Source organism: Gopherus flavomarginatus, chromosome 6 (genome assembly GCF_025201925.1).
Source record: "Gopherus flavomarginatus isolate rGopFla2 chromosome 6, rGopFla2.mat.asm, whole genome shotgun sequence".
In the NCBI taxonomy this organism is placed as follows: Eukaryota; Metazoa; Chordata; order Testudines; family Testudinidae; genus Gopherus; species Gopherus flavomarginatus.
Genome location: NC_066622.1, coordinates 63,480,293 through 63,507,425, shown reverse-complemented (window position 1 = coordinate 63,507,425; position 27,133 = coordinate 63,480,293). Strand labels below are relative to the sequence as shown.

The window sequence follows — 27,133 nt, the reverse complement described above, 5'->3', positions numbered from 1 at the left end:
ATAAGATATTTAAAAGCCCATATATTTTAACATATGCATTTTTGATAATGTATAATGCTTATTGAATAACTCTGTCATCTTTTCATTACTGATTCTGAGGCTTTTTTAAAAGTACATTCTTCTTTAAAGCAACAGGGTAAAAAATAATCTTCTGGATGTTGCTGACAGTCAGTGAGATGGTTGAGACTTTCCACTCAGTTTGTCTAGACTGGGGGAAACAATCAAGGTTAGGTTGGGTTAGCTAACACATTTCAACTTACCTGATCCACACACAAATCATTTTTTCCATCTAGGCAAATCCTGAGTTACAACATACAATTCAGCTAGCACCCAGAGTGGCATGCTACTTTTGGATGTAAAGAATTTGCTTGGCTTGCCAACTATTACAGTAATAAGTGTGGGTCAGCTCACTCTGCTTTCCTTTCACTAACTAATCCATTTTGCAGCAGCCACCTCCAGACTCTCTGCTTTGAATGTCAGCCATTACCAGAGACCTCATAAATCAATGCATATCCTGCCTTCTCCACTTCTACTGCTGAAAGTGTCTATGCTGAAAGTTCAATGAAATATTAATAAGGGTTCACCGATGTTTTCAAAATTGATCAAAGCTCAATGTTTTTTTTTAAAAAGTAGTTTCAGAAGTTTGCTTTTTTAAACTTTTAAAAAGAAAACCAATGGTTAGAAGCTAACTAATGTGTACAAGCAGGAAACCCTCTCCTAAAAACCCTCTCTTTTGTTAATCTCAATGTTAGAAAGAGACATGCAGCCAAGTTATACAGTAAACTGGTTTGTGATCCTACAGTGAATGTTTCAATAGACCCTTTGCAGGGTCTGATTGGGGGCTCATTTGCAGAAAGAGAAATTAAATGCACTGCCCAGCAGATTTTTAGGGCATAGCTACACTTGCAGATGTAGAGCACTTTGAGTTAAACCAGCCTTCGTAGAGGGCTGTAGTCTGTCCACACTGACAGCGCACTGGCGTGGCCACATTAGCATCTCTTGCAATGGCCACAGAGAGCAGTGTATTATGGTAGCTATCTCAGCATGCAAGCGGCTGCAACGTGCTTTTCAAACGGGGAGGGGATGGATGTGATAGGGAGTGTATGGGGGGGAGAGACTGGGTTTTGGGGGGGCATGTCAGCATGTTGTCCTGTAAGTTCAGACAGCAGCAGACCTCCCCCTCCCCCTGCCTCTCTCTCTCATACCACAACATTCCACAGTAATGGTTGCTTTGACTTTGGGCAGATAAGCATGCTGGCTGTCAAATGGAGTTTTCAAAGGGCATATCCAAAACAATGACAAGAGTGGCCAGCTGACAAGAGGATTATGGGACATTTCCAGAGGCTGATCACAGCACAGTAATGCAACATCTCGTTCACACTGACGCTGGGGAACTCCAACAGGGGTGCATCAAACATTATTCTGCTCGCTGAGGTGGTACTAGGATGGAGTCAGAGCGCATTACGAGCCTTGCCAGTGTGGACAGGTAGTGAGCTAGTGTGCCTGGGGCTCCTTTAATGCGCTGTAACTTGCAAGTGTAGCCAAGACCTTAGTAAAAATAAGTACTTTCCAATACCAACAACCCAAAGACCTGCTGCAACATCACAATTAATACTGGACTAACAACCATTTTTAAAAGGGTAACATATTAGAGCAGCAACAAGACACTTCGTTTTTCAGAACTTAAAGACTTCTTGCCTGATTTTTAATACTTGACTACAGAATTTTACTCAATATTAGGGAAATGATACCACGAGTGGGGGGAAAAAAATGAAGGAAGTAATAACTGAGGAGCAGCTTTCCAATATAACTGCATTGTAGCTTCCATAACAGTTATATTGGAAGCATAATACTAGCAAAGGAGGCCGGAAACACAGGAATTGCCAAACCAGATTAGAGACAAGGTACATTCAGTATAGCGTCCTGTCTCTCTCAGTTACCTGCACCAGATGCTTCAGAGGAAGGTGCAACATAACGGACAATAATGGAATAAACGGCCTGTTGGGAAAATTCCGTATGTAATGGAAGTTGGCTTACAAACTACAAGTTTCTATCTTTCAGTTTATTTTTAATCCAAGCTAATTTAACTGTGGATATTCTCATTGCCTACATCTATATCCATCTACACACACACACACACACACCCACCCAGCTAATCTCTGAATCCCACTAAGCCCTTGATCCCAGTGACATCAAGGGTAGGTCTACACAGTGTAAGCCTAGCGTTGAGGGACTCAAATCAGCTGACCTGCATCAGAAAACCCTGGGTTTGAGCATCTACACAGCATTTTAACTCTAGGTTAAGGATTTTCTGAACTGTGCTTGATCCTAGGGCTCTAGAATCCACACTGTGGTGCACAGATCCAAGTCAAAGTAACCTTATCCCAGAGTACCTACCACACCCCCCAGGGTCAATACTCTAGCCCTATGAATGTGTTGCGCTGAAGGAAAACTCTACTGCCCACCCTTTTCCCTAACTGTGATGGTGCTACTGATGGGACTCAGGTGCCCATAAGGAAGACACAAACTGCATAATGAGCTCCTTTGATAGCTGTCCCAGTAGAGTGACTGCAGTTTGAGAAGGCTTTATATACTGAACTACCATCTAATCTGAGAATTGGGTTCTCCCCCTCTAGGGGGAGTCACACTGGCAGGAAAATGTCCTTGTGCACCTGTTCTGAGGGTAAATAGGCATCAGGCTCCAGGGCTGTCAAAGCATGAAAATTAAAAACTTTTACAGTGATTCTTAATTTTTAAAATGGGACACTGAATCGAAGCATGTGTTTGGTTTTATTTATTTTTATCTGTTCAGAAGTTTGACATAAAATGCAGGTTTCAGATTAAAAACGCGCACGCACATACCTCCAGCCTGGCTGCTGCTGGTTGCAGAGCAATGAAGTGCATCCCCAGGGCACAGGGTACAGGGTGCTCCAGCACACCTCGGGATCCCTTATATCTGCCCCACCACACCCCAGGAGGCAGGCACAAAAGATCCATGGGGGGCTGTAGGGAAGTTTTGAGGCTGGCCCCCACTCACTGTCCTGACAGTGCACACATCCTGGGTGCCCCTGCACATGCAGCCCCAGGGAGGTGAAGGGCAGCCCAGGAGTAAGGACCAGAGAGGAGGATGGCGACCAAGCACTGTCCTGCAGGAAGGGGTAGCAGCAGAGCTCCCAGCTCAGTGGTGCTGAGGGAGGAATAACCCCCAACATCCCAGCAGCAGGGAGCCACCTCCTGCCTGTCAGCTTTGCTCCCTGCTCCAGCCAGGCTCCACGCAACAGCAAAGAGGAGCTGGAACAGGAGCTGCCATCACCACATGAGGAGCAGAAACAGGGAGCACCCTCGGTCAGCCAATAATGGCACCTCTGGCTGCTGCGCTGGCTGCCTGGAGTGCTACTCTTCTGCCCCTAGTAACTCTAGAATACATCCGGAGGATTTTCAGGACCAGAGTCAAGCCAAGGCTGTGTGCACACAGGAAAGCTATAGGCCTGGATCCTATGTTCCAGCTTAACACAGTCTCGGACCCTAGGTTAACACAATGGGTGTGTGGATGCAAGGGGGAGTTAGTCTTGAGCCCAGGCTCAAATTGCTGTGTTGACATACACCAACTGGCAATCTGTTCCACAGGTTAATCATTGATGTAAAATTGATTAAATCTGCTGCCTTTCATATGAAAATTTAGTATCCCTTTATTGTGGTATTATGGGCAGGGGAATATGTGGAACACAATTTATCTTCTCTATACTATACAAAATAACGAATATCTATCACAGCCATTTGCTTCTGCTTAACAATACACATTTCCAGTCTCTTCATAAGGATTTTGTCTTTTCATGCCTCTAATAATTTTGTTGCCTATCTCTGAGCTCCTCAATATCTTCTGTAGTCTGAAACAGGTGATGACCACTGAAAAAAAATATATTCCATTTGATGGTGTACCACCAATTTATATATTGGCATTAAAATATTTATAGTATATAGAGTTAGACAGAAAAGTGTTGGGATGTATTTTTCCTGACCACTGCTGCAAATTGTTCAAATGTTTTCATTAGTTGACTACAATAACTCATGGCTTAAATGACAGTTAATTTAGAAGTCAGTGGGGTGTTTGAGTAGATCAAATTATTCCTTCCATCAGGTATAACTGCATTTGTCCACAGTTAACTTCATTTTTCATTCTGTGTCCCAGATACCTGTTCAGTTCTTTCTACCTAAAAGTTCTCTCTAGTCTTTGCCATCTGCAAACATTGCCACTTTAATACATTAAATGATCTGGAAAAGGCGTATGCAGTGGTGTTGCTGCTGTGTTGCTCCCAGGATACGAGAAAGAGAGAGAGAGAGAGAGAGAGAAGGTGGGTGAAGTAATATCTTTTATGGGACCCACTTCTGAAGGGGGTGGGGGGAAGAAGAGAGAGAGAGGGGGGGGCGGCTTTCAAGTTTCACAGAACTCTTCTTCCAATAAAATTTTGCCTCACCCACTTTGTCTCTGGAAAAAGCATAAGGTCAACATCAGCCCTAGTACAGAACCTTCGTTAGCCTTTGGCCATGTTGAAAATTGACTATTCTGGTTCTTTGTTTTCTGTCTCTTGGCCAGTTTCTAATTAATGACAGAACTTACTTATGAGCTACTAGCCTCTTGTGAGGAACTCTGTCAAAGGCACTGTGAAAGTCGAAGTAAGTTAGGGCATGGCTACACTTGCAGATGTAAACTGCTTTGAGTTAAACCAGCCTTTGTAGAGTGCAGTAAGGAAAGTGCTGCAGTCTGTCCACACTGACAGCTGACAGCGCACTGGCATGGCCACATTAGCATCTCTTGCAACGGCCACAGGGTGCAGTGCATTGTGGTAGCTATCCCAGCATGCAAGTGGCTGCAACATGCTTTTCAAATGGGGGAGGGGAGATTGGAGTGTGACAGGGAGTGTGTTGTGTGTATGTGAGGGGAGAGAAGGTGAGTTGGGGGGGTTGAAAGCATGTCAACATGCTGTCTTGTAAGTTCAGACAGCAGCAGACCCCCCCCCCACCCCGCCTCTCTCACGTACAGCATTCCTCAGCAATGGCTTGCATGCCGGCTATCAGACACAGAGCTTTGAAAGAGCATTTCTGCATTCCTACAGAAGTTCAAAACAATGACAAGAGTGGTCACTTGACTTAAGGGGATTATGGGACATTTCCAGAGGCCGATCACAGCGCAATAATGTAACACCTTGTTCACACTGACACCTGTGCGTTGTAGCCAAGGCGCAGCAAATGTTATTCCTCTCGCCGAGGTGGAGTACCAGGAGCGCTCTAGCAGCAGAGTCAGAGCGCTCTAGGTGCCTTGCCAGTGTGGATGGAAGTGAGCTAGAGAGCATGGAACTCCTTTATTGTGCACTAACTTGCAAGCCCTTAGAACAACCAGTTATCCTTTATCCATTCTCTTTTTGGACAAATTCAAAGTTCTGTAGTAGACTAAAGAAGCACTATTGTCCTTTATAGATGTTTTGCTGGTTTGTTTCTATGTAGGTGTATTATTCTATTTTGAAATATCTTGACAACTAGATCAACAATAGGGGTTTTTTATAAAGATGGATATATCACTTGCTTTGCTCAAGTATCAAAGCAGATTTTAGTGAGTTTGCCTATTTGTTAGCATCTTAGTCATGTCACTCTAAATTCCTGCTCTCACTGCTACTAGGCAGCAAGAAAGAACCCAGGATGTTGTGCTGAGCATTTGCTCCTCTTTTTTCTTGTAGAGGACACCACAAAGTTCTATTTTTTAACCCTTCCCATTCAGCGTATATGTAACATAGGAATCGCCAGACTGGATCAGACCCATGGTCCATCTCATACAGTACCCCATCTGTGACAGTGGCCAGTACCTGATGCTTCAGAGGATAGTGAACAAACTCCACTGATCAAGTATCAGAGGGGTAGCCGTGTTAGTCTGGATCTGTAAAAGCAGCAAAGAATCCTGTGGCACCTTATAGACTAACAGACGTTTTGGAGCATGAGCTTTCGTGGGTGAATACCCACTTCTTCAGATGCATGTGATGCAAATTTGACACCATCAGCTCAGGATTGAACAAAGACTGTGAATAGCTTGCCAACTACAGAACCAGTTTCTCCTCTCTTGGTTTTCACACCTCAACTGCTAGAACAGGGCCTCATCCTCCCTGATTGAACTGACCTCGTTATCTCTAGCTTGTTTGCTAGCATATATATACTGCCCCTGGAAATTTCCACCACATGCATCTGAAGAAGTGGGTATTCACCCACGAAAGCTCATGCTCCAAAACGTCTGTTAGTCTATAAGGTGCCACAGGATTCTCTGAAACTCCACTGAATGTATTTATGAGATATTCTGCCCCCTCCCAAAAGTTTCTCCTAACCAATTCATATAGGTAGAGGTTTGTTTAAGCCCTGAAGAATGAGGGTTTCTCTCTCTTCCAAAATTTGTTTGCAACAACTCTGGACATTTTTGTTATCGTGTATATATGTCCAATCCTTCTTTGAATCATGCTAAATTTTTGGCTTTAAAAATCACTTGTGGCAGTGAGTTTCAAAGTTTAGTTACACATTTAATTGAATACCTCCTTGAGCTTGTATTGTAAGGACAAGGAGAATAGGAGGCTGTCAGGCATGCTAATAAGGTAGTACAGGCTGCAGACATCAATGTGTCATTTACACTTTTTTCTTTTCAAATCAGATGTGGATGGTGCAGTCTCAGCTATCCCAGTGTTTAAGGCTACAGTTTGGATGATGGCTAGCTGGCTGAGACTCAATACAGATAGCACGGGTGAGCTGGGGAAAGCATTCAGAGGAGATAACAAGAGTTGATATCTGTTCCCATACAGAGGGTTTTTACACTTTTTGTCAGTGAAGCGCACAACGTAAGGTCCCTGCTGCTTTTAGATCAAGCAGCAGCAGTCAAAATGCTTTTTCCTCTTCACCTGGTTATGAGATGGAGACCTCTTCTTCTGGATATGGAACTCACAAGGCAGCTCCTTCAGACTGCATTACTGCCATGCATCCCACTTGTAGTTATACCTGACCAGCATTTGGAAGCTTCATATAATGCAGAATATAGAGGACCACCTCCTTAGAACTGCTTCTCACAGACAGCATTTCACACCTACGCTCCACAGTCTAAACTGACTTGAATTCCTTCTCTGGGTAAGTGTCAGCATTCATAGATTTTTCAGCAAGAAAGGACCTTTAGATCATCAGTATTATACCTGGTGTCAAACAGGACCACTGAATTGCAACCAACCAGTTAACCCTTGTATTGAGCTCAGTAGCTTGTGATTGACTAAAGCATCTCTTTCAGAAAGGCTTCCAGCTTTGATTTGAAGACTTCACAATATGGCAAATCCACCACTTCCTTTGGTAGCCTGTTCCATTGGCTAAATCACATTCAATAGTAAATATTAGTCTTATTTCTAATTTTAATTTTCTGCCTTCAATTTCCAGCCATTGGTTCTTTTCATGCCCTTTCTATTTTCTAAAAGAACCCATTAGTTCTCGATATTTTCTGTCTGTGAAAGTACTTATACAGTAATCAAATCACCTCTTGATCCTCTTTCCAATAAGCTAAACGGATTTAAGCCTCTCACTGTCAATCACCTTTTCCATCTTTAGATATTTTTTTTTTGTTCTTCTCTGCACCCTCTCCAGTTTTTCAAACATCCCTTTTACAAATGTTGACACAACAGAATGCAGTATTCCAGTATCAATCACACCAATGCCTCATACAGAAGTAAAATCACCTCCCTATTCCCACTCACTACTTTTGTTTGTACATCCAAGGATCATATTAGCCCTTTTTGCCACACCATTGCACTGAGAGCCCACATGGAGATGTTTGTCCATTAGGACCCTGTTTCCATTCCAGGAATTCCCAAACTGGTATGTGTACCACTGGTGGTACATAAGGTTGATGTTCCATCCACTCACTTCACAACAACTTTTTAAGAAGGTGATACATGAATAAATGAAGTTTTGGAGCCAATGCTCCATTCTTGTAATAATAGCCTGTATTCTTTGGGCAGTCATTACAGAGCAGTCATTTACCACTCCAGTCTTTGTCATCCATAAGTTTTTTCAGCAGTGACTTTATATTTACTTATAATTGATAAAAGTATATTGAATAGTGCAGCCCTACAAGAACTGATCCTTGCAGATTCCCACTAACTCCTTTAACGATAATTGCCCACTGACTTTGAGAGGAATCAGCCAGCCAGTTGTTAATCTGTTTAAATGTGTGCTTTATTGATATTGTACAGCACTATTGTTTAAAAATCAGAATGCTGCACGGTACTAAGTCCAAGACATTACAAAAGTCTGGTTTATACCATCATTCATCTTCTCTCTCTCCCAATTTAAGAAAACAGGTTTCAATGGAACTTGAAGACAGTAGCTTTTTCCTTGAACCGGACAGCAGCCTATGATAAAATATGGCATGCTGGTCTTCTGGTAAAACTGTCAAAAGCTCTCCCAGCATGGTTGGTGGATATTGCTGAATTTCTACTTCGTGAAAGGCATTTTTGGGTACATATGGGAGACCGAACAATGTATGGAGAAGCAATCCAACTGCTTATCCCAAGGTTCTGTGTCTGCATTCACCCTGTGTTCAGTCTGTGCACAAATGTCCTGCCACTGACTGTCACGCAAATGTATCTATGCCGATGACATCCCAGTCATGCTCTTTCACTGAATGGAGAACAAGATGGCAGACTACTATAGCAGTTGGAGGCACCAACCAACTGTGACTAAGTTTTGAGCGAGTGTCTTCCACCTCTACAATGCAAGCACTAAACATGAGTTAAATATCTTCCTCAATAGAAAACAACTGAAACACGAGGCAAAACCACTCTACCTTGTCAAACTGGACTGCTCTTTGACTTTCCATGACCATCTAAAAAAGTCAGGCCAGCAACAAACTAATCAACTAATTAGCTGATTTGACATGGGATACAGGTGTACAGACTTTGCACACAGGCTTTGGCACTCCGCTATTCCTCAGTGCAATACAGTGCCCCTGTGTGGTATTGTTTGCCCCACACTAAATTGGCTGATGTCAAATTGAACTCAACCATGTATATCAACACAGGTACCCTGAATCTCACTTCTTTTCCATGGCTACCAGTTCTCAACAACACAGCCTTCCCCCCCACCCCTCCAATCATGGCAGAGAGTCTACAGCCAGACTGGTGGAAAAGCTACTTGCCTATCCAGGTCTCCCACTGTATGTGGACATTTTCAGTCACCCCAAAGCACAACTTACTTTGAGGTGTCCATTGTGGTTTCAACTGCCAGATCTGAATCTGTCAGCTGCAACCCTATGGCACGGTGAATGGTTGAATAAAGACATTTGGAATAGTTTCCTTATTGCTGATCCAAGCATTCAACTTCCTGGATTTGACCTACCATGTCAGCTTTGGGCTCTGCTGAACAAGCTCCAAACTGGCCAAGGAGTATGCACAGCCAATCTGTAAAGATGGGGTCTGCAGGACGACCCATTCTGTCCCTGTGGCCTCCATCAGTCAATGACGCATATTGTAGAAGAGTGTCAACTGACTAGATTTCAAGGTGGCCTTAGAGCCCTTCATTGTACTGATGAGGCTGCTGTTGGGTAGCTTGGCAAGCACTGCAAACACTAGCAGAAGCAAATTAAAAACTGTGAACCCCTGGTTCTGTGCCTTTCCATGCCTTGCACAGTGTCAAACATGGACTGTGTGTATCAAATTAACAATAATACTATTCAACAAACTGGTGTTGACCAGTTTTATATAATGTGCGTCCTTCCTGGCTACTTTTGAGAGCACTTCATGTAATACCATGGAAACTAAGATCATATTAAACAAAATTAGGTTAATATTGATGTAGTTACAGGCAAGTTGTGCACATTCACTAATGAGTGTGAAGTGCTTTTATTATATTTGCATTCAAGTAAGGAGAAAAAAAGTCTGCCTTCTTTCTTTCTACTTTGATCCCTGTATGCAGTACAGTTGTAGCTGTGTCAGTCCCAGGATACTAGAGACACAAGGCAGATGACGAAAGAATATTGTTTATTGGACCAACTTCTGCTGGTGAGAGAGACAAGCTTTCAAACTACACAAAGTTCTTCTTCAGGTCACCTCACCCACTTTGTTACTCTCATCCCTGACACTTCTGTACTCCTGCATTACAGACAAGGACTTGAGGATAAACCTTTTAGATGCATCACCTCAATTCCTTTGACCTCCTCCTATTTGCTGGTACTTATCTTCTCTTGCTGGGACAGAAGAGAGCAGACAGACCCATAGGAGAAGAAGCTATTTAACAGTCACTATGGTTCTTGGAGACAACTGCATTTTTGTACTCACATTTGTAGAATGACACTTTCCACTGCAGCAACACTGAGCTTCTGGAAAAGCAGTGCCTGTTTGGACTACATGCGTGTCCCCTCATAGCACTAAAAGTTTAGAGGCAAGATTACAAGTAGTCATGAAGTCCTCCACCCAACTCAATTCTTCTGCTAAACTGCAGAGTCCCATAATGATAGAAGTCTGTGGAAGAGGGGAAGGTGCATGGATCTTACGAATACGCAAAGGTAACATTTTCAACCTAGTTACCATGGTAATTACCCTTCCTTCCAGGGAGCCTCTGAATATTCTTTTTATAGGAGTACAGCTAGCAGTATAATCCCCCGGGAAGTAGGTTGAGGATTTCTAATTCTAAACAAGGACTAGAGAACCGTTTGCCTAAAGCAAGCATCAGATTGAGATGCCAAATTGAGAAAACAGTGCTGCATAAATGTGCATACAGAACTCCAGATAGCAATTCTCTAGGTTTCTATGATGAAAACATTAGACAGGCTTGCTATCAATGCCACCTTAACTGTAAATTCAAAAAAAATTCAGGCACCGACAACCTCCCCAAACCAAACCAATAACATAGTCCATTTCAATAAACTTTCCTTGGAAATGGTATTCCCCTTACATTTTACGTAATATTTTGGGATTAAGACTAAGGTTTTCAGGAAGTCATTTACACAAATCAATAAAAACTCAAAGCACACTTAAAATTTAAGGTATGGAGCCTTGTTTCTTCCTCATAAGAGAGAGAGGTTTTGAGGAAAAAATGATAGTTACTTACTCGTAAACAGAGTTCTTCGAAATGGACTTTGCATATTCATACTCCCTACCCACCGCCCCCACTTTCTGGAATCAATGCTGCGGCAGGGGTAGGGGGGTGTGGTGGGGGAACTGAGGCAGCCAGAGCACCAAGCCCTCTCTTATATCCTGCCCTCAGTGTGTGCTCCAACACTGAGGGGAGGACATGGAGTGCTCCAGTGGGCATTGCTGGTTTATGTTCCACTGCCCAAGCTACACTGGCTGGAGCGACCCATAGTGCAGAGGACACTACAAGAACTAGGAGATTAGCTGTCTGGTTTAGGCAAAACTGACTCTACAGGTGAGTCTCATCTTACATGCATTTAACATGTGTGAATTCAGTTTTGTGCAGTCAGCAAAAACAAAAAAGAGAGGAAAACAACAATTTAAATACTGTACCCGTAATGCAGGCGATTCCGCCCACCATTACACTCAATATAATTTTGACTATACGCGATTTTCGCTTTACACACTGATAGCGGAACGTAACCCCAGCGTAAGATGAGACTTGCCTGTACTTTAGGTAAAAATGTTGGACAATGATGCAAGACAACTTTATATCTTCCATTGTTGTATGCAGTGGTGTTGTAGACATGTTGGCTTCAAGATATTAGAGATCAAGATGGGTGAAGTAATATCTTTTATTGGACCAACTTTTGCTGGAGAGAGAGACAAGCTTCCAAGCTACAAGTGCTGAAGAAGTGCTTTGAAAGCTTCTCTCTCTCACCAATGAAAATTGGACCAATAAAATATTACCTCACCCACCTTAAGCCATATGACTTCGCCCCCCAAAAAATCCTAGGACATCTCTTTTTTAAAAAAATCCAATCTTGATTTTAAAATGGTCAGTGATAGAGACTCCACTGTGACTCCTAGTACATTACACCAACTGGTTATCCTATTTTTCTGTCTTCATATCTATGAAGCGCTCCTTGTTATGGTAACTGATCATCTCAGGCGAGATGCCAAATTCAGAAAACAGTGCTGCATAAATGTGCATACAGAACTCCAGATAGCAGTTCTCTAGGTTTCCATGATGGAAACATTAGACAGGCTTGCTATCAATGCCACCTTAACCCGGGGGAGGAGGGATAGCTTAGTGGTTTGAGAACGGGCCTGCTAAACCCAGTGTTGTGAGTTCAATCCTTGAGGGGGCCATTTGGGGATTGGTCCTGCTTTGAGCAGGGGGTTGGACTAGATGATCTCCAGAGGTCCCTTCCAACCCTAATAATCTATGAATCACTCTTCACTGCACCCAGACTCTGTGATGTAATTACTCTGCCTCTGATTGGGAAAGATATTTAGATTTAAGTAAACAAGGCTACAACTCAACCCAGATAAGACTGATGTGACACTTGTTGAACAGGAAGAAGTGGTATCAGCACCATTATTGAAGGAGCATGATCAGCTTCCACTAAAATTGATTATAGCTGTGTGCCTTATTGGATCCTCAAGTAGTAGTGACGGTATGTGGGATTGTGCATCAGCTACAGCAACCAAGACAGCTATTCCTTTCTAATGCAAACTTCACAACCTTTATCTAGACCATTGTCACCTCCAGGTTAAAGAACTGCAATGCACTCTATTTAAGGCTACTCTAGAAGCTTCAGTTATTGAAGAATGCTGCAGCTATTTATTTTAGGTTTGTCAGGGCACCTATCGCAGCAGTGAATTGAACTGCTCAAGTATCTGCAACAGCTTCATTTCCAAATTCAATACAAAGTGCTAGCAATGATCTTGGCTGTTTTTGGTACGGCAGCAGTATGGTTGGAGCTTTAGAGAAAGGCATGAAAACAAGAGCTTGCACTATTGTCTGCACACTATACTCGTATAATGAAAGCTGCAGAAGCCCTCCATGACCCACCCCACCCAGAGTGGATGCAGTAATATCACCAAAGAAGTGTTTTATACTGACAGTTATTTTCATATGGGAAAGGTAAGGAGCTGTACTGGTATCAGGCACCTTTATATTAATAAAACTGCATCCACTCGAGGGATTTTACCAGTATAACTATTAACAATACCTCCAACTGAAAATTACATTGGCATAAAAATTGTGTGTAAACCAGATCTTACTAAACAAAAGAAGTGTATAAATGCAGAAAGGGGGGTTGGGAACAGCACAATTGAATAGAAAAGGGAATGGAAAACAGCATGACTGAGAAGAAAAGTTCCAGATGTGCCACTGGCTCTGAGATTTATGTTTTTACCCTTTTGGTAAAGATTTTCAGTCACCTACTTTGTTACTATTACTTTAATGAGTTGAAGGTCAAAAGACCTTTTGAAAAAGTGTATTTTAAGGAGGGACTTGGAAGAGGAGAGAAAAGACATGGCAGGCTGATTTAAGAAAGGAGAAGTGTTTAGGAATAAGGAGCTGCAGATGAAGTGGCTCACAGACTAGCAAAAGTGGACATTAAGGCTTCTTTTATAAAAGTAAGTGGCACTAGGCTTTATTTTAATTTAAAAGCAATTACTTATAAACCTAAATAACTTAACCTAAAGGTGTGGGGGGGGGCACACATTCTTAAAAGCGTGTGCCTCCACAGCTACACTGCTATTTTCAGAAAGTTGGCTAGCTTGGAGAAGCTAACGTGTTGCAATCCTGCATCCTGATCATAGCGTAGACATACTGCTAGACTGACTAGAGCAAGCTACAGATGTTTGAATCTTGGAACAAAGTTTTAGAGGAGGTCAAGACTAACCTTTACAAAATATGTTAACTACCTCAAATAATCTGATAATTAACCATAGGTAAAAACCAAAAACTTTAAACAAGCCCTAAAGGGACAGAGAAGCATGTCTCAAACCAAGTGGATGGGGAAAATAAGAGCATCCAGGTTGTTATAAAGCTTTGCAGAGAACACGATGCTTAAATTTAACATGGAAGGTAAAGGAAAACTTGAAAGATTTGAAGGACTTACTGTGGTCAGCGCAGTAGGCAAAGTCAATAGAGAGTTTGAGAGCTGAGGTGTTCCATCCTGGCAACATGGCCAAAGAGCAAGCAATGTCACTTTTGAATATAATGAGTGAGTGAAGAAAAGCCAGATCTTTGATTTTCTGCAAAACGTCAATCTCGCAAACCACTTTACATATGAAGTGTTGCAGCTATGTTGGTCCCATGATATTCAAGACACATGGTGGGTGAATAAATATCTTTTATTGGACCAACTTCTGTTGGTGAGTTGGTCCCATAAAAGATATATCACCAACTTTGTCTCTCAAAACACTTTATACTCAGGATTTGGCATGGACAGTGTGTATGGAATGTCTCTAGCTGCTCCAAGTCTGCCTGTTAGAGGGTGCAGATTTCTGACTTGTATAGTGATAAAGTTAGTACACCGGTTTGACAGATCCTGAACTTGTCTCAGTGCAAATCTTTGCATCCAAAAGCAAGATATGGACTTCATGCAGAAAGCAGCAAGAACTATTTCTCAAGGAATGTCTAGCTTGCTGCAATTGTTTCAACTCTCCTTGCAGCCAGGTAGAGAGTAAGACATTGCAGTAGTCAAAATGAGAAAGTCAGGGCTTGGGCAGATTCTAGAAATTATGTCAAGGAAAAATTGGCAGGATTTGGAGGCATGTAAATGGTTTGAGGAAACAGATAAAAGGGGAGCTGAAGATAAAAAGGTTGAGAGACAGACAGGGAGGCCAGAGCAATTGAGAAGGGAAGGGGAAGAGAGTTCATTTTTGCCATTTTTTGTTTCAGTTGATGCCAAAGCACCCTTTAAGCCCTGGAATGATCAGAGACCAGGTTATCCAAAGTGCAGTTACTAGTCCTACACCCTGGTGGTCAATAAAATCAGTTGGGGTGTTTTTAATTGTCTGTTTCTTCAGCGCAGGGTCCCGGCCTTTGGCACTCACTCCATATGGCAATCTGCAAGAGCTTAGGTTTGATAAGCTATGGGGAATAATGCAAGACTTACTTAGTTTAAGCAGCAAAGAATCCTGTGGCACCTTATAGACTAACAGAAGTTTTGGAGCATGAGCTTTCATGGGTGAATGCATGCATCTGAAGAAGTGGGTATCTTTGCTGCTTTTACAGATCCAGACTAACACGGCTACCCCTCTGTTACTTAGTTTAGTTGAACATCCTATTAAGCATTCCCATGAAAACTTCCTGAAATTAAATGTTGACTGTTCTAATTTTTTATATCTCAGCCCAAGTTAGAACTGCCATTATGCTCCAGAATTAAGAGTTTGAATCTAAAATGCTAGTGCGCTGGTGATTGTCAGAAAGGGGGTGGAGTTTGCTACAACAGATCAGCTCACCTGCAGAAAAACAGGAAAAATTTCCAAGCAGGGTCCTTCCAGGGAGGTTCAGACTTGACACTGGTCTCAACCAGTAAACACTGGACTTCCAAAGTACAGCCTGGCAATTTGAGTCATAGAAAACTTGGGTATTAAGTTGTTACACATCTTAAGTATTATCTTCAAGTTTGGGTATTTTTGAAAGTCAAAAAGTAAGACTACACATCTTTTAAAAACCTATGTCATTTAGATTATCTAAACACCAGATATGTTTTTTTCTGCTCTATATTAGAAATAAGCCTTTCATCCCATAGCTAGATTTTTGTGAGTAATCTAGCTTTTTCCTGAAGCCTTCATGACTTGCAATATGAGAAGGTGAGGCTTAATGCATCTGAAGAGACCCCCATTGCTCCTCACATATCTACCTACTTATTGTGGGGTTGTCAGGGAAGAGATGTTCTAGAAGAAAAACAAGAGCTGGGAATAAAGTGAAAAAAATTAAGACATTCTAGATATCTCAAATGTTGATAAATCTGATCTTTTATAATCAAAAATTTACTCTGACTGAGCAATAGTACTTTCAAATATTTTCCATGACAAAATTCATTGCTCTAGCCACTGTACTCAAGTCTCTCACTTAATTTCTTCCAGTGCAAGATGAAAGTATTAATAATCAAAGGACATATTGAGCAACAATCGATTTTCAGCTATATTTAATATAAGGTTGTTATGCCATTAGCAGCTGACAGTGCTTCCCTGCAACTTTAAAATTCAATTGTATTTAAAACTGAATTCAGTGACAACCATACACACTTAAATGTCTTTGTGAGCTTAACTAGAACCTGCTACAAAAACCTAAAATATGCCAGCTATATACACACTATGAAATAAAATTATCTGTGTAGCAAACAGTACTAACACAAGAAACCAACTTCCTACACCAACTGAAATAGCAATTTTCACAGTAAACTCTCTGTGTAATTACAGCAAATATATACCCCACCACACGAAAAACATTTACTCAAGGATACAGAACCACCACCACCACCGCATAAAAGTCCTCGTGCTCATAAAGAATCCTATTATGGCTTTCATGCCTGTTCTCTTTACGTAAAGGACATGCTCAAAGTAGTTTACTAAAGGCTGATCCCCACACAAAGTTAGACCAGTACAACTTCTGTATGTACACAAGATCCATGTTTGAAAAATATTCTCACTATCAAGACCCTTCAGAGATGTCACCCTTTCTCCAACAAAAACAGAAATCCAGAGAAATTAACATACAATTACTATTAAACTGGACCTAAAGCAAAAACTGAAGCCATAGCTGTTTAGCCTTGAACAGAGAAGAATCAGACTAGTGAGCCCTCAAACTTTCCCATAAGGGGATACGAATTTTAGTAGAGAATTAGCACATGGACACCTCTCCCTCCTATTCACGATTCAACAGATCCAGCTCGTACCCATGACACAGGCACATCCCAGAGCTCGGGGGCGAAGACCAGAGACAGACCTGTGCCCACCCCTGAGGTATCACCCACTGGGCTCGTAGGAAGACAAGACAACGATTTCTGTCCCTGTAACTCCCCATACCCCGCCCACAGGTCTCACACGTCCCCTTCAGAGAGAGGGGAAACACCTAATCGCCCCCGGTTTCCCACCAGGGTGGGGCATCCCGGGGGTCCTGTCCCCAGGGCCCCGCACTCCCGCACCGCAGAAAGGGGGAGGGACGAGCCAGGATGCAGCCGAAAGGCGCCAGCCCCGCAGCCCGCGTTGGGAGCGCGAGGGGAAGGCAGGCCCAGTTCACACCCAGTACCTGCAGGCCCGACTCGGTCTCGCCTCGCTAACGCCGCTTCCTGCTCTACGGGCCCCCGGAGCAGCAGCAGCAGCGAGCGGCAATAGGCGGGGCAGGATGTGCGCGCTCACAGGACAGCACAGCGCGTGCGCGCCGCCGCCAGCTGATCCAATCAGCACAGCTGGCGAAAGGGCTGCCGGGAAGCGGCGCTATAAAAGTCCGGGAGCTATTTACGCCGCCGGTACCTACTACCGTTCTTGCGCCTGCGCGCTAGGGCCGAGAAGGCTCGAGGCTGATAGGGGAAGGGCGCAGGGATGGGTACGAGAGACGTGGGGCCGCGCGTGGGGCAGGAACTTCGGCTGCGAGCCCGTGGGGGGTCGCCTGATAGCGGGAAAGCGGGAGCGCCGCACGGCCTGACACGTGTTGCCTAGAACTTTGGATCGGCAACTTGGGTGGGGCTAGGGCTGCAGGGGGCGGGGCTCCATCCTGTACGGGAAGCCGCTTTCCGCGCCCCCCAGGCCCCTTGGCGATCCGTGTCCCGCACATGCGCAATGCGGCAGGGGGCGGGGCTGGGTGTGGGGTGGCGGCGGCCATGTCGCTGCAGGAGGACCCGGTGCAGCGCGAGATCCACCAGGACTGGGCCAACCGCGAGTACATCGAAGTGATCACCAGCTCCATCAAGAAGATCGCGGATTTCCTCAACTCCTTCGGTGCGTGCGCGCTCGGCTCGGTCGGGCTCCTCCCGCCGGTTCCCCCGGCCGGCTCCGCCTTCACCCCTCGACTCCAACCCCCATCCCTCCTAGTGAGGTCTGGGCCGGCTCGACCTTCGCCCCACCCCGGTTCGACTCTATCCTCCCGGGCCTGGCTGCACCCCACCCGGGCCCCGCCGGCCGCCGCGCTCTCTTCGGGCGGGTTCTGGGGTCGGGGCTCCCGGTGGGCGGAGCGGGGGGCGCACCTGTCCTAGTGGCCGGGTACCGCGGAGCCTGAGGCCGGTGCATCCCTGATCCGACCCTTCTCCCGCAGACATGTCCTGCCGCTCCCGGCTCGCCACCCTCAACGAGAAGCTGACCGCGCTGGAGCGACGGATCGAGTACATCGAGGCCCGGGTGAGGGGTAGAGCAGGGGAGGTAACACTAGGGGCAGCCCTGGTGTGGGAGGAGGGGTTGCCTTGCGAGTAGCTGGGTACGGGCTCAGCCCATGCTTAGCAGCTCAGGGACAGCTGGGACCTTGCTGTTCAAGCCCCTCTGCGGCTTTTACCCTATTTCCAGTGGGTATTGCTGTGCTGTGCCCCCCAAACCACCCAGCTAGGCGGTAACGCTGTGCCCAGCACCAGCAAATCTTCTCTTTTCGCAGTGGGGGGGGATGTGTGGGACTCCCACACACAGCCCCTTTGCACTCCTTGTTACCGAGGGGTGGTGTTGCAGGCTTTTCTCCTGAACAATAGTCCTGAAGCTCCTGCCCTCTGCACGCTGGTGGTCATCCCAGCAGTACTTACCTTGCGGCATTGGTTTTTGCCAGCAGGGCTGGAGAGAGAACTGAGATCCGAGGGGAGGGATAGCTCAGTGGTTTGAGCATTGGCCTGCTAAACCCATGGTTGTGAGTTCAATCCTTGAGGGGGCCACTTAGAGATCTGGGGCAAAAATTGGTCCTGCTAGTGAAGGCAGGGAGCTGCACTTGATGACCTTTCAAGGTCCCTTCCAGTTATAGGAGATTGGTATATCTCCAATTATTACTTTTTATTATCTTGGTGAATCAATGACTCTGGCCTGGGCCTAGCCTTGCTGCGAGGGATGACTTTTACCCAGTTCCCAGTGTACAGGAGCTCATTAACTTTCCCTGAGTGGGCACACTGGCTAGCCCTTAGTGACTGCAGGCTGTGCTCTCCTTTGGCAGGTAACAAAGGGCGAAACTCTGACCTAACTGCAGAAGGCTGGTGGGGAGCTGACCTGGAGAAGATTGTGCAGCTGTGCTAGAGTTGACTGTCAGGCATCTGATTTCTTCATTACTTCTTATTGGTGACAGGACTTCAGCTTGTTTCTGCGATGCAGTATCCCTGCCTTCAGTGCATGGCTCCAGGGTGACTCCAGAGGAAACTCATAAAATGCAAATGAGCATGTTGAATTCAGTGATTTTTGTACAGACAGATTCATGCAGATGTCAAGTACTCCTGCACCCCTTAATCTCTCTCTCATTCCCAGCTGTGCAGTAGAACACCTACATTTTGCAGCTGCAGAGTCTCTCTGGCCAAAGGTTGCTTTGAGGAAAGAAAACTTCTCTTGGGAGCTGACTGGCTGAGGAAGTGGGTGTCCATGCTGTTGGCGGGCCACTCATCTAGTGGTTTCAGTTCCTTTAGCAAACACTGCAACTCATATCGTAGCAAAAATGTCAAATATATCCATCCTTACAGTCTGTGAGCAGAGCAGTAGATGTGCAGTGTGTGATTGGCGAGGGGAGACGGGAATAGGTAATGTGCCAAGATAAACTCTCTGGGCAGGGTGAATTTCAGAGCTTTCTGCGTCTTTTTGTATTCTGTAGTGTTACATGGGGGGTGTCTTTCATTTGTGTTTCAACAATAAACTGCCTCTGCTGATGGGTTCTGAGCTGGTCTATAGCTAGAGGTCATTGTCGGGGTTCCTGAGATAAAGGGGCGGGAGCGTGGCCGTGGAGTGCAGATGGCCAAGAGGAGTCACAACGGCCTGTTACTGTAAGAGGTGCAGTTGCCTCTTGCTATTCCCTTCGCCACCAATTTCCGCTCCAGTGGGTTTCACTCCTACTCCCCAAAAATGATTAATAGTGATCAGGGATCCTAGTTTTCTGTGATTTAGAGAAAGAGAAAAAAGAATTATTTGCTGAAGGGTTCTCTGCAATTGTAGGGTCTACTTCTATTCCTCTCTCCATTCACTTATCGAGGCAGAGTTCCTCTGGGCCACATCACTGGCTCTCTTGACATGTTTCAGGAGCAGTGGGCCTTGTCTGGGGTTCTCTGCTCTGTGTCCCCATCAGGTGTGAGGGTCAAAATTAGGGAACCTATCCCTGTTTTTTCTTTTGTAGTCTCCTGTACTCATCTGTCTCCCAGGTTCATTAAATCGTCCCTTTAGGCTGGAGGAGCGGCCTTTAGCCATGGGTGGGCTTGTGCCTGCCCACTTCCCATAACCCAGCAGGACCACTCTCTTACAGTGTCAGGTCTGTCTTTTTCCCCAGTTAGTAAGAATGTGCTAATGAAATTTGCTGATGATAGAAAGTTGGGAGGCATCATGAATACTGAGGAAGATTGGAATATTTATACAGGAAGATCTGTATGTGAACACTGTTATGGAATTTCATCCCATGTTTATTACTCCAAAGGTGTGCCAAGCACTTAAAGTCCTACAGTAAGAATTTCTACTACAAGCTGGAGACTCGTCACTTGGAAATGACAGAAGAGGAGAGAAATCTGGATGTGTTGGTTAACCACAGGATGACTATGAGCCATGGCTGCAAGAAAGGCAAATGCAGTCCTAGAATGTATCAGGCAAGGATTTCCAGTGAAGATAGAAGTATTAATGCTATTGTATAAGGTACTAGTAAGACCTCATTTGGGATACCATGTACAGTTCTGGTCACCCATGTTCAAGAATGATAAACTCAAAACTGGAACAAGTGCAGAGAAGAGATAGTAGGATGATCAGGAAAATGGAGGGGCCTGTCTTATGAGAAGAGACTGGAAGAGCTTGGCTTGTTTAGCTTAGCAAAATGGTGGCTAGTAGAGGATCTCATTGCTCTCTCTAAACACATTGTGGGTAACCACCAGGAAGGGTGAAGAGCTAGTTAAGCTAAAGGACTGTTAGCACAAGAACAAATGGATATAAACTAGTCATGAACAAATTCAAGCTGGAAATGAGAAAAAGCTTTCTAATGGTCAGGGTAAATGTTTGCTCTGATTTTTTCTATCCATGTGTGGAATAAATGTTATGTGCCGCAAGGTATGTGCGGTTGTGCGCTACCAGTAGAAACAAAAAACTTAGATAAAATATATATATTTTTGAATGTTAAATGGGAATAATTACTTCAGCCAAGGCAGGTTAGGCATTTTAGAACTCACTACTCAAAGAATTAATTTAAGTGTGAGAGAAATAAAAATTATGACATGCATAGATCAGTCAAAACACTAAAATAACACACTTTGAAAGAATAAAGTTACAGAGAATATATGTGCATTGCAGGAAGTACCAACAAAAGTCATACAAGTATGTGTTAGGAGGTGAGTGTGACACAGAGACAGGCTGTCAAGTATCAAAGGGGTAGCCGTGTTAGTCTGGATCTGTAAAAGCAGCAAAGAATCCTGTGGCACCTTGTAGACTAACAGATGTTTTGGAGTATGAGCTTTCGTGGGTGAATACCCACTTCGTCAGATGCATGTACAGAGACAGGCTGCGTGGTGACAGAGTGTGTGTGTGACAGGGTGTGCGACTGTGTCACAGAGACTGTGTGTGAGACGCAGAGAGCATCTGTGCTGGCTGCTGGGAAAGTTTCTGAGATGCCTTGCACTGTCTCTTTAAGGCACTCACTGAAAGCTCTCCTGCTCTGTCGTGAGCCTTATTGTCTCCCCTCCCCTGTTCTGCAGAGATTAGGGTACATAGATAGAGAGAGGGGGAGAAAGAGTATGTGACAGAGACTGTGAGCTGGCTGCTGGGGAAATCTCTGAAACAGTGAACTGTGTCTTTAAGAAAGGCACTCAACCCCTACCATTCCTTGCAGAAGCTCCAGGTCCTGAGCCAGGTTCTGTCCCCTGTCTCTCCCCTACTCTGTAGATGGGCTACAGGGGCTGGGGAGAGGGGGACACACCGACATCAGCACCCTCCTCCCACCCCTGCACAGCCTGCGGGGAGGGGCACGTGAACACATGCTGCCAGCTGTGCATGCTCTCTTAATTGGCTGGGCAGCACTTAAATCTTTCCTGTGCAGCTGCTCAAGTGCACAGCTTATAGGGAACACAGTTTTCCCTCCATTTTTTGCCATGCCTGGGCAGGTTGAGTTGGGTCAAGGGAGGGATGCCCCTCCCCTGGCCATGGCAGGTCCCAGGGTGGGTTCCCTAAGTGCTTGCATAGTGCTAAATAGGTTGCTGCACGGCCACGCAGCTTACAGGAAACTTAAGACAGTGGCAGCAGAAGGTGACAGAGCAGGGCCATTGGTGGTGGAGTGAATGGTGGCACAACAAACAGCGGACAGAGTGAGTGGCTGGAGAGTGGCAAGCGGCTGGAGGAATGAGCAAGGTGCCTTTGTCCCCGCACCCTCCCAGGGTGGGAGGTGAACTCATTTGAAAGCAGCTCTGAACACTGGGTCTTCACTGACCAAGGACAAAAACTATGAGTGAGGTGTGGTAGAGGGAGAAAGGAGGGGCACTGTAAAGACATGTTTGTGGGACTGCATTTTAGTGACTTTGCTCTAGAATACTAGATTTTGTGACGATAAACTTACATAAATATACATTTCTTAGTAGGCCAAGATTTTTGAAATGCACAGTCATTATCTCACATTGTTAGTATCTCAAGAGGTTATCTTGAGCAGTTTTTGTAATATTTTTGTCATAATCAATTTTTACATAAGAATGGCTATATTGGATTGGAACAATGGTCCATCTAGCCCAGTATCCTGTCTTCTCACAGAGGCCAATGCCAGGTGCTTCAAAGGAAATTAACAGACGAGGGCAATTACCGAGTGATCCATCCCCTGTCATCCACTCCCAGCTTGTGGCAAGCAAAGGCTCTCAAAGCATGGTGTTGCATCCCTGCCCATCCTGGCTAATAGCCATTGATGGACATATCCTCCATGAACTTACCTAGTTCGTTTTTGAACTCTGTTATAGTTTTGGCCTTCACAGCAACCCCTGACAAAAAGTTTCATGGGTTGACCGTGTTGTGTGAAGTACTTCCTTTTGTTTGTTTTAAACCTGCTGCCTATTAATTTCATTGAGTGACCCCTAGTTCTTGTGTTATGTGAAGGAGCTTATTCCCTTTCTCCACAGCAGTCAAGATTTTATAGACCTCTATCATCTCCCCTCTTTGTCCTCTCTTTTCCAAGCTGAAAAATTAGTCTTTTTAATCTCTCCTTATATGGAAGCTGTTCCATACCCCTAATCATTTTAGTTGCCCTTCTCTTTATCTTTTCCAACTCCAGTATATCTTTTTTGAGAAGAGGGCTACCAGAATTGCATGCAGTATTCAAAAGGTGAGCGTACTATGGATTTCTATAGTAAAAGTGGAGGAGCTTGGCTTGCCAGATCAATCAGCAAAGCCAATGCTGACAAACTATGTGAAAAGGCTGCAAAACACCAATCCTCTGGACTACATTGATATACAAAAAGCCTTATAAGCCAATCATTGTCAAAGCCAATTTTAGTAGTACTTACCGAGGCTGTTAAAAATGCTGGAGACCCAACACTGTTTATTCAAACAAACATGGCTTTCACATTATACTTTCTCTTTAAGCAAGAGATGCCACACACCAGAAACTGGAGACCAATGTTAAGTGTATTGTTATTTGGTAATCCTGAAGTTGGACACTGGTTCTGACCAAGACCAGGAAATGCTCACTATCTTTCTGCAAGAAACTCAACTGACTGGTCAGAGTCACGCAGTTAACAGTGAAAAACTCAGCTGTTGAAAAAGTGAAGAAGTCTCACTGCATTCAGAAAATATGCATACATGGCTGATGAATGAACCGGTGCAAATGAATGTCAAGTATTAAGTCACTGCATACATTTTCTTAATGTCAGTGGTAGGGGCAGTAGATGAATTTCTAGATGTTCAGGTTATAGAAGACACCAGGGCTGCCCAGAGGGTGGGAGCAAATAGGGCAATTGGCCCCGGGCTCTGCAGGGGCCCCCACAAGAATGGCTGAGGCTCCCTCCCCGGTCCCACCGACCCCATCTCTTCCCGTCTCCCGGATCCTCAGTGCATACAGCAGCGTCCCTGGGCTGTGAGCTACAGGCTGAGCTCAGCTCCCTCCTCTCAGCCTGGAGCTCGCAGCCCCGCCCCCTCACCACGTGGCTCTAAGCGGGGCAGAGCTCAGGCACCGCCTGAGCCACCGCTGGAGCTGTCGACGAATGCTCCTGGATGCGCTGAGGCTCGGGGTGAGCAGGGAGCCAGGGTAAGGGGCCAGGGCTGGGGGGTTGGCTGCAGGGCAGGAAGTCCTGGGGACAGGGAGAGGGCAGAGTTGGGGGGGCAGACAGGGAACAGGGGGTTTGGATTATGGGCGTTCCGGGGAGTCTGTCCGGACTCAGCAGGAGGTGGATAGGGATCAGGGCAGTCTGGACAGGGAGCAGGGGTAGGGTCTCGGGTGGTGTGTTGGGGGGTCTCTGGGGAACGGTGAGGAGACAAGGAGCAGGATAGGTCAGGGATTCTGAGGGGGGGTGGGAAGTGCGTGGGGGTTAGATAGGGGGCAGGGCCAGGCTATTTGGGAGGCACAGCCTTCCCTACCCTAAAGCTCATTCAGCAGTTTGAGGCTTGCAGAAGAGCCAAGCTGTTAGCTTTTCCATTAGGGCTACCATCCCTTTCACTTCTCAAATGCCAAATTATAGTCTATATTTAATTTCAGTGCCATAGGGAGATTCATGTCAGGGGAGGGTAGCTTCATTTAAAATTAGCCATTGGGGGAGGGATCACATGAGAAGAGCAATATCCTTCCCAACCCTACCAAGGGAGACCCCCCTTCCCCTACATTCCCTGAGACTCCAGAGGGGTTAATTCGGTGGTTCTCAAACTTTTATACTGGTGACCCCTCTGAGTGCGACCCCCCCCTTATAAATTAAAACACTTCTTTATATATTTAACACTTATAAATGCTGGAGGCGAAGTGGGGTTTGAGGTGGAGGCTGACAGCTTGCAACCCCCAGTAATAACCTCATGACCCCCTGACCCCCAGTTTGAGAACCCCTGGGTTAATTTAATTTTAGCACCCTGTGTCCATTCACATGCATGCGCTATTTTGAGCATTTCAGTTTTCACAACATAGGCTCATCCCAGATTCTGGAACAAGCTCATGCTCAGTTCCTGGAGTATGTACGTAAGCTATACTAAAGACAAACCCACAGTAACCGTTTCCAGTTTGTGAGGGACCCCATGGGCCAGTCTCTAGGAAACAGATAAATGCATGGAGGTTAAGTCCGTTAATGGCTATTAGCCAGGATGGGTAAGGAATGGTGTCCCTAGCCTCTGTTTGTCAGAAGGTGGAGATGGATGGCAGGAGTTAGGTTCACTCCCTCTGGGGCATGTATAGACTCATAGACTCTAGGACTGGAAGGGACCTCGAGAGGTCATCGAGTCCAGTCCCCTGCCCTCATGGCAGAACCAAATACTGTCTAGACCATCCCTAATAGACATTTATCTAACCTACTCTTAAATATCTCCAGAGATGGAGATTCCACAACTTCCCTAGGCAATCTATTCCAGTGTTTAACTACCCTGACAGTTAGGAACTTTTTCCTAATGTCCAACCTAAATCTCCCTTGCTGCAGTTTAAGCCCATTGCTTCTTGTTCTATCATTGGAGGCTAAGGTGAACAAGTTTTCTCCCTCCTCCTGATGACACCCTTTTAGATACCTGAAAACTGCTATCATGTCCCCTCTCAGTCTTCTCTTTTCCAAACTAAACAAACCCAATTCCTTCAGCCTTCCTTCATAGGTCATGTTCTCAAGACCTTTAATCATTCTTGTTGCTCTTCTCTGGACCCTCTCCAATTTCTCCACATCTTTCTTGAAATGTGGTGCCCAGAACTGGACACAATACTCCAGTTGAGGCCTAACCAGCGCAGAGTAAAGCGGAAGAATGACTTCTCGTGTCTTGTTTACAACACACCTGTTAATGCATCCCAGAATCACGTTTGCTTTTTTTGCAACAGTATCACACTGTTGACTCATATTAAGCTTGTGGTCTACTATGACCCCTAGATCTCTTTCTGCCATACTCCTTCCTAGACAGTCTCTTCCCATTCTGTATGTGTGAAACTGATTGTTCCTTCCTAGGTGGAGCACTTTGCATTTATCTTTATTGAACTTCATCCTGTTTACCTCAGACCATTTCTCCAATTTGTCCAGATCATTTTGAATTTTGACCCTGTCCTCCAAAGCAGTTGCAATCCCTCCCAGTTTGGTATCGTCCGCAAACTTAATAAGCGTACTTTCTATGCCAACATCTAAATCGTTGATGAAGATATTGAACAGAACCGGTCCCAAAACAGACCCCTGCGGAACCCCACTTGTTATACCTTTCCAGCAGGATTGGGAGCCACTAACAACTACTCTCTGAGTACGGTTATCCAGCCAGTTATGCACCCACCTTATAGTAGCCCCATCTAAATTGTACTTTCCTAGTTTATCTATAAGAATATCATGCGAGACTGTATCAAATGCCTTACTAAAGTCTAGGTATATCACATCCACCGCTTCTCCCTCATCCACAAGGCTCGTTATCCTATCAAAGAACGCTATCAGATTAGTTTGACACGATTTCTTCTTTACAAATCCATGCTGGCTATTCCCTATCACCTTACCACCTTCCAAGTGTTTGCAGATGATTTCTTTGATTACCTGCTCCATTATCTTCCCTGGCACAGAAGTTAAACTAAGTGGTCTGTAGTTTCCTGGGTTGTTTTTATTTCCCTTTTTATAGATGGGCACTATATTTGCCCCCTTCCAGTCTTCTGGAATCTCCCCCGTCTCCCATGATTTCCCAAAGATAATAGCTAGAGGCTCAGATACCTCTTCTATTAACTCCTTGAGTATTCTAGGATGCATTTCATCAGGCCCTGGTGACTTGCAGGCATCTAACTTTTCTAAGTGATTTTTTACTTGCTCTTTTTTTATTTTCTCTTCTAAACCTACCCTCTTCCCGTAAGCATTCACTATACTAGACATTCCTTCAGACTTCTCAGTGAAGACTGAAACAAAGAAGTCATTAAGCATCTCTGCCATTTCCAAGTC

At 44.9% G+C, this 27,133-nt stretch overlaps 2 protein-coding genes across 3 annotated transcripts in view; one reads left to right on the top strand and one right to left on the bottom strand.

Moving 5' to 3' along the window:
• The window catches only part of RHOA (ras homolog family member A), an 84,794-nt gene extending 67,484 nt beyond the window's left edge, over positions 1–17,310 (bottom strand). The window contains exon 1 of the mRNA XM_050960351.1: positions 17,197–17,310. The gene's annotated coding sequence lies outside the window, so the exon portion shown is untranslated. The remainder of the gene's footprint in view (positions 1–17,196) is intronic.
• Positions 17,311–17,717: 407 nt separating this feature from the next.
• On the top strand, positions 17,718–19,775 carry LOC127054302 (probable protein BRICK1). 2 transcript variants are annotated; one of them, XM_050960392.1, is made up of 3 exons: positions 17,728–17,885; positions 18,199–18,281; positions 19,069–19,775. In XM_050960392.1, exons 1-3 carry the CDS (start codon positions 17,768–17,770, stop codon positions 19,093–19,095), a joined length of 228 nt encoding a protein of 75 aa, XP_050816349.1. In that variant the 5' UTR covers positions 17,728–17,767; the 3' UTR covers positions 19,096–19,775. The 2 variants fall into 2 exon arrangements, with proteins under 2 accessions (XP_050816350.1, XP_050816349.1); XM_050960393.1 differs by lacking the exon at positions 18,199–18,281 and having other exon boundaries at positions 17,718–17,885.
• The last annotated feature ends 7,358 nt before the right edge of the window (positions 19,776–27,133 follow it).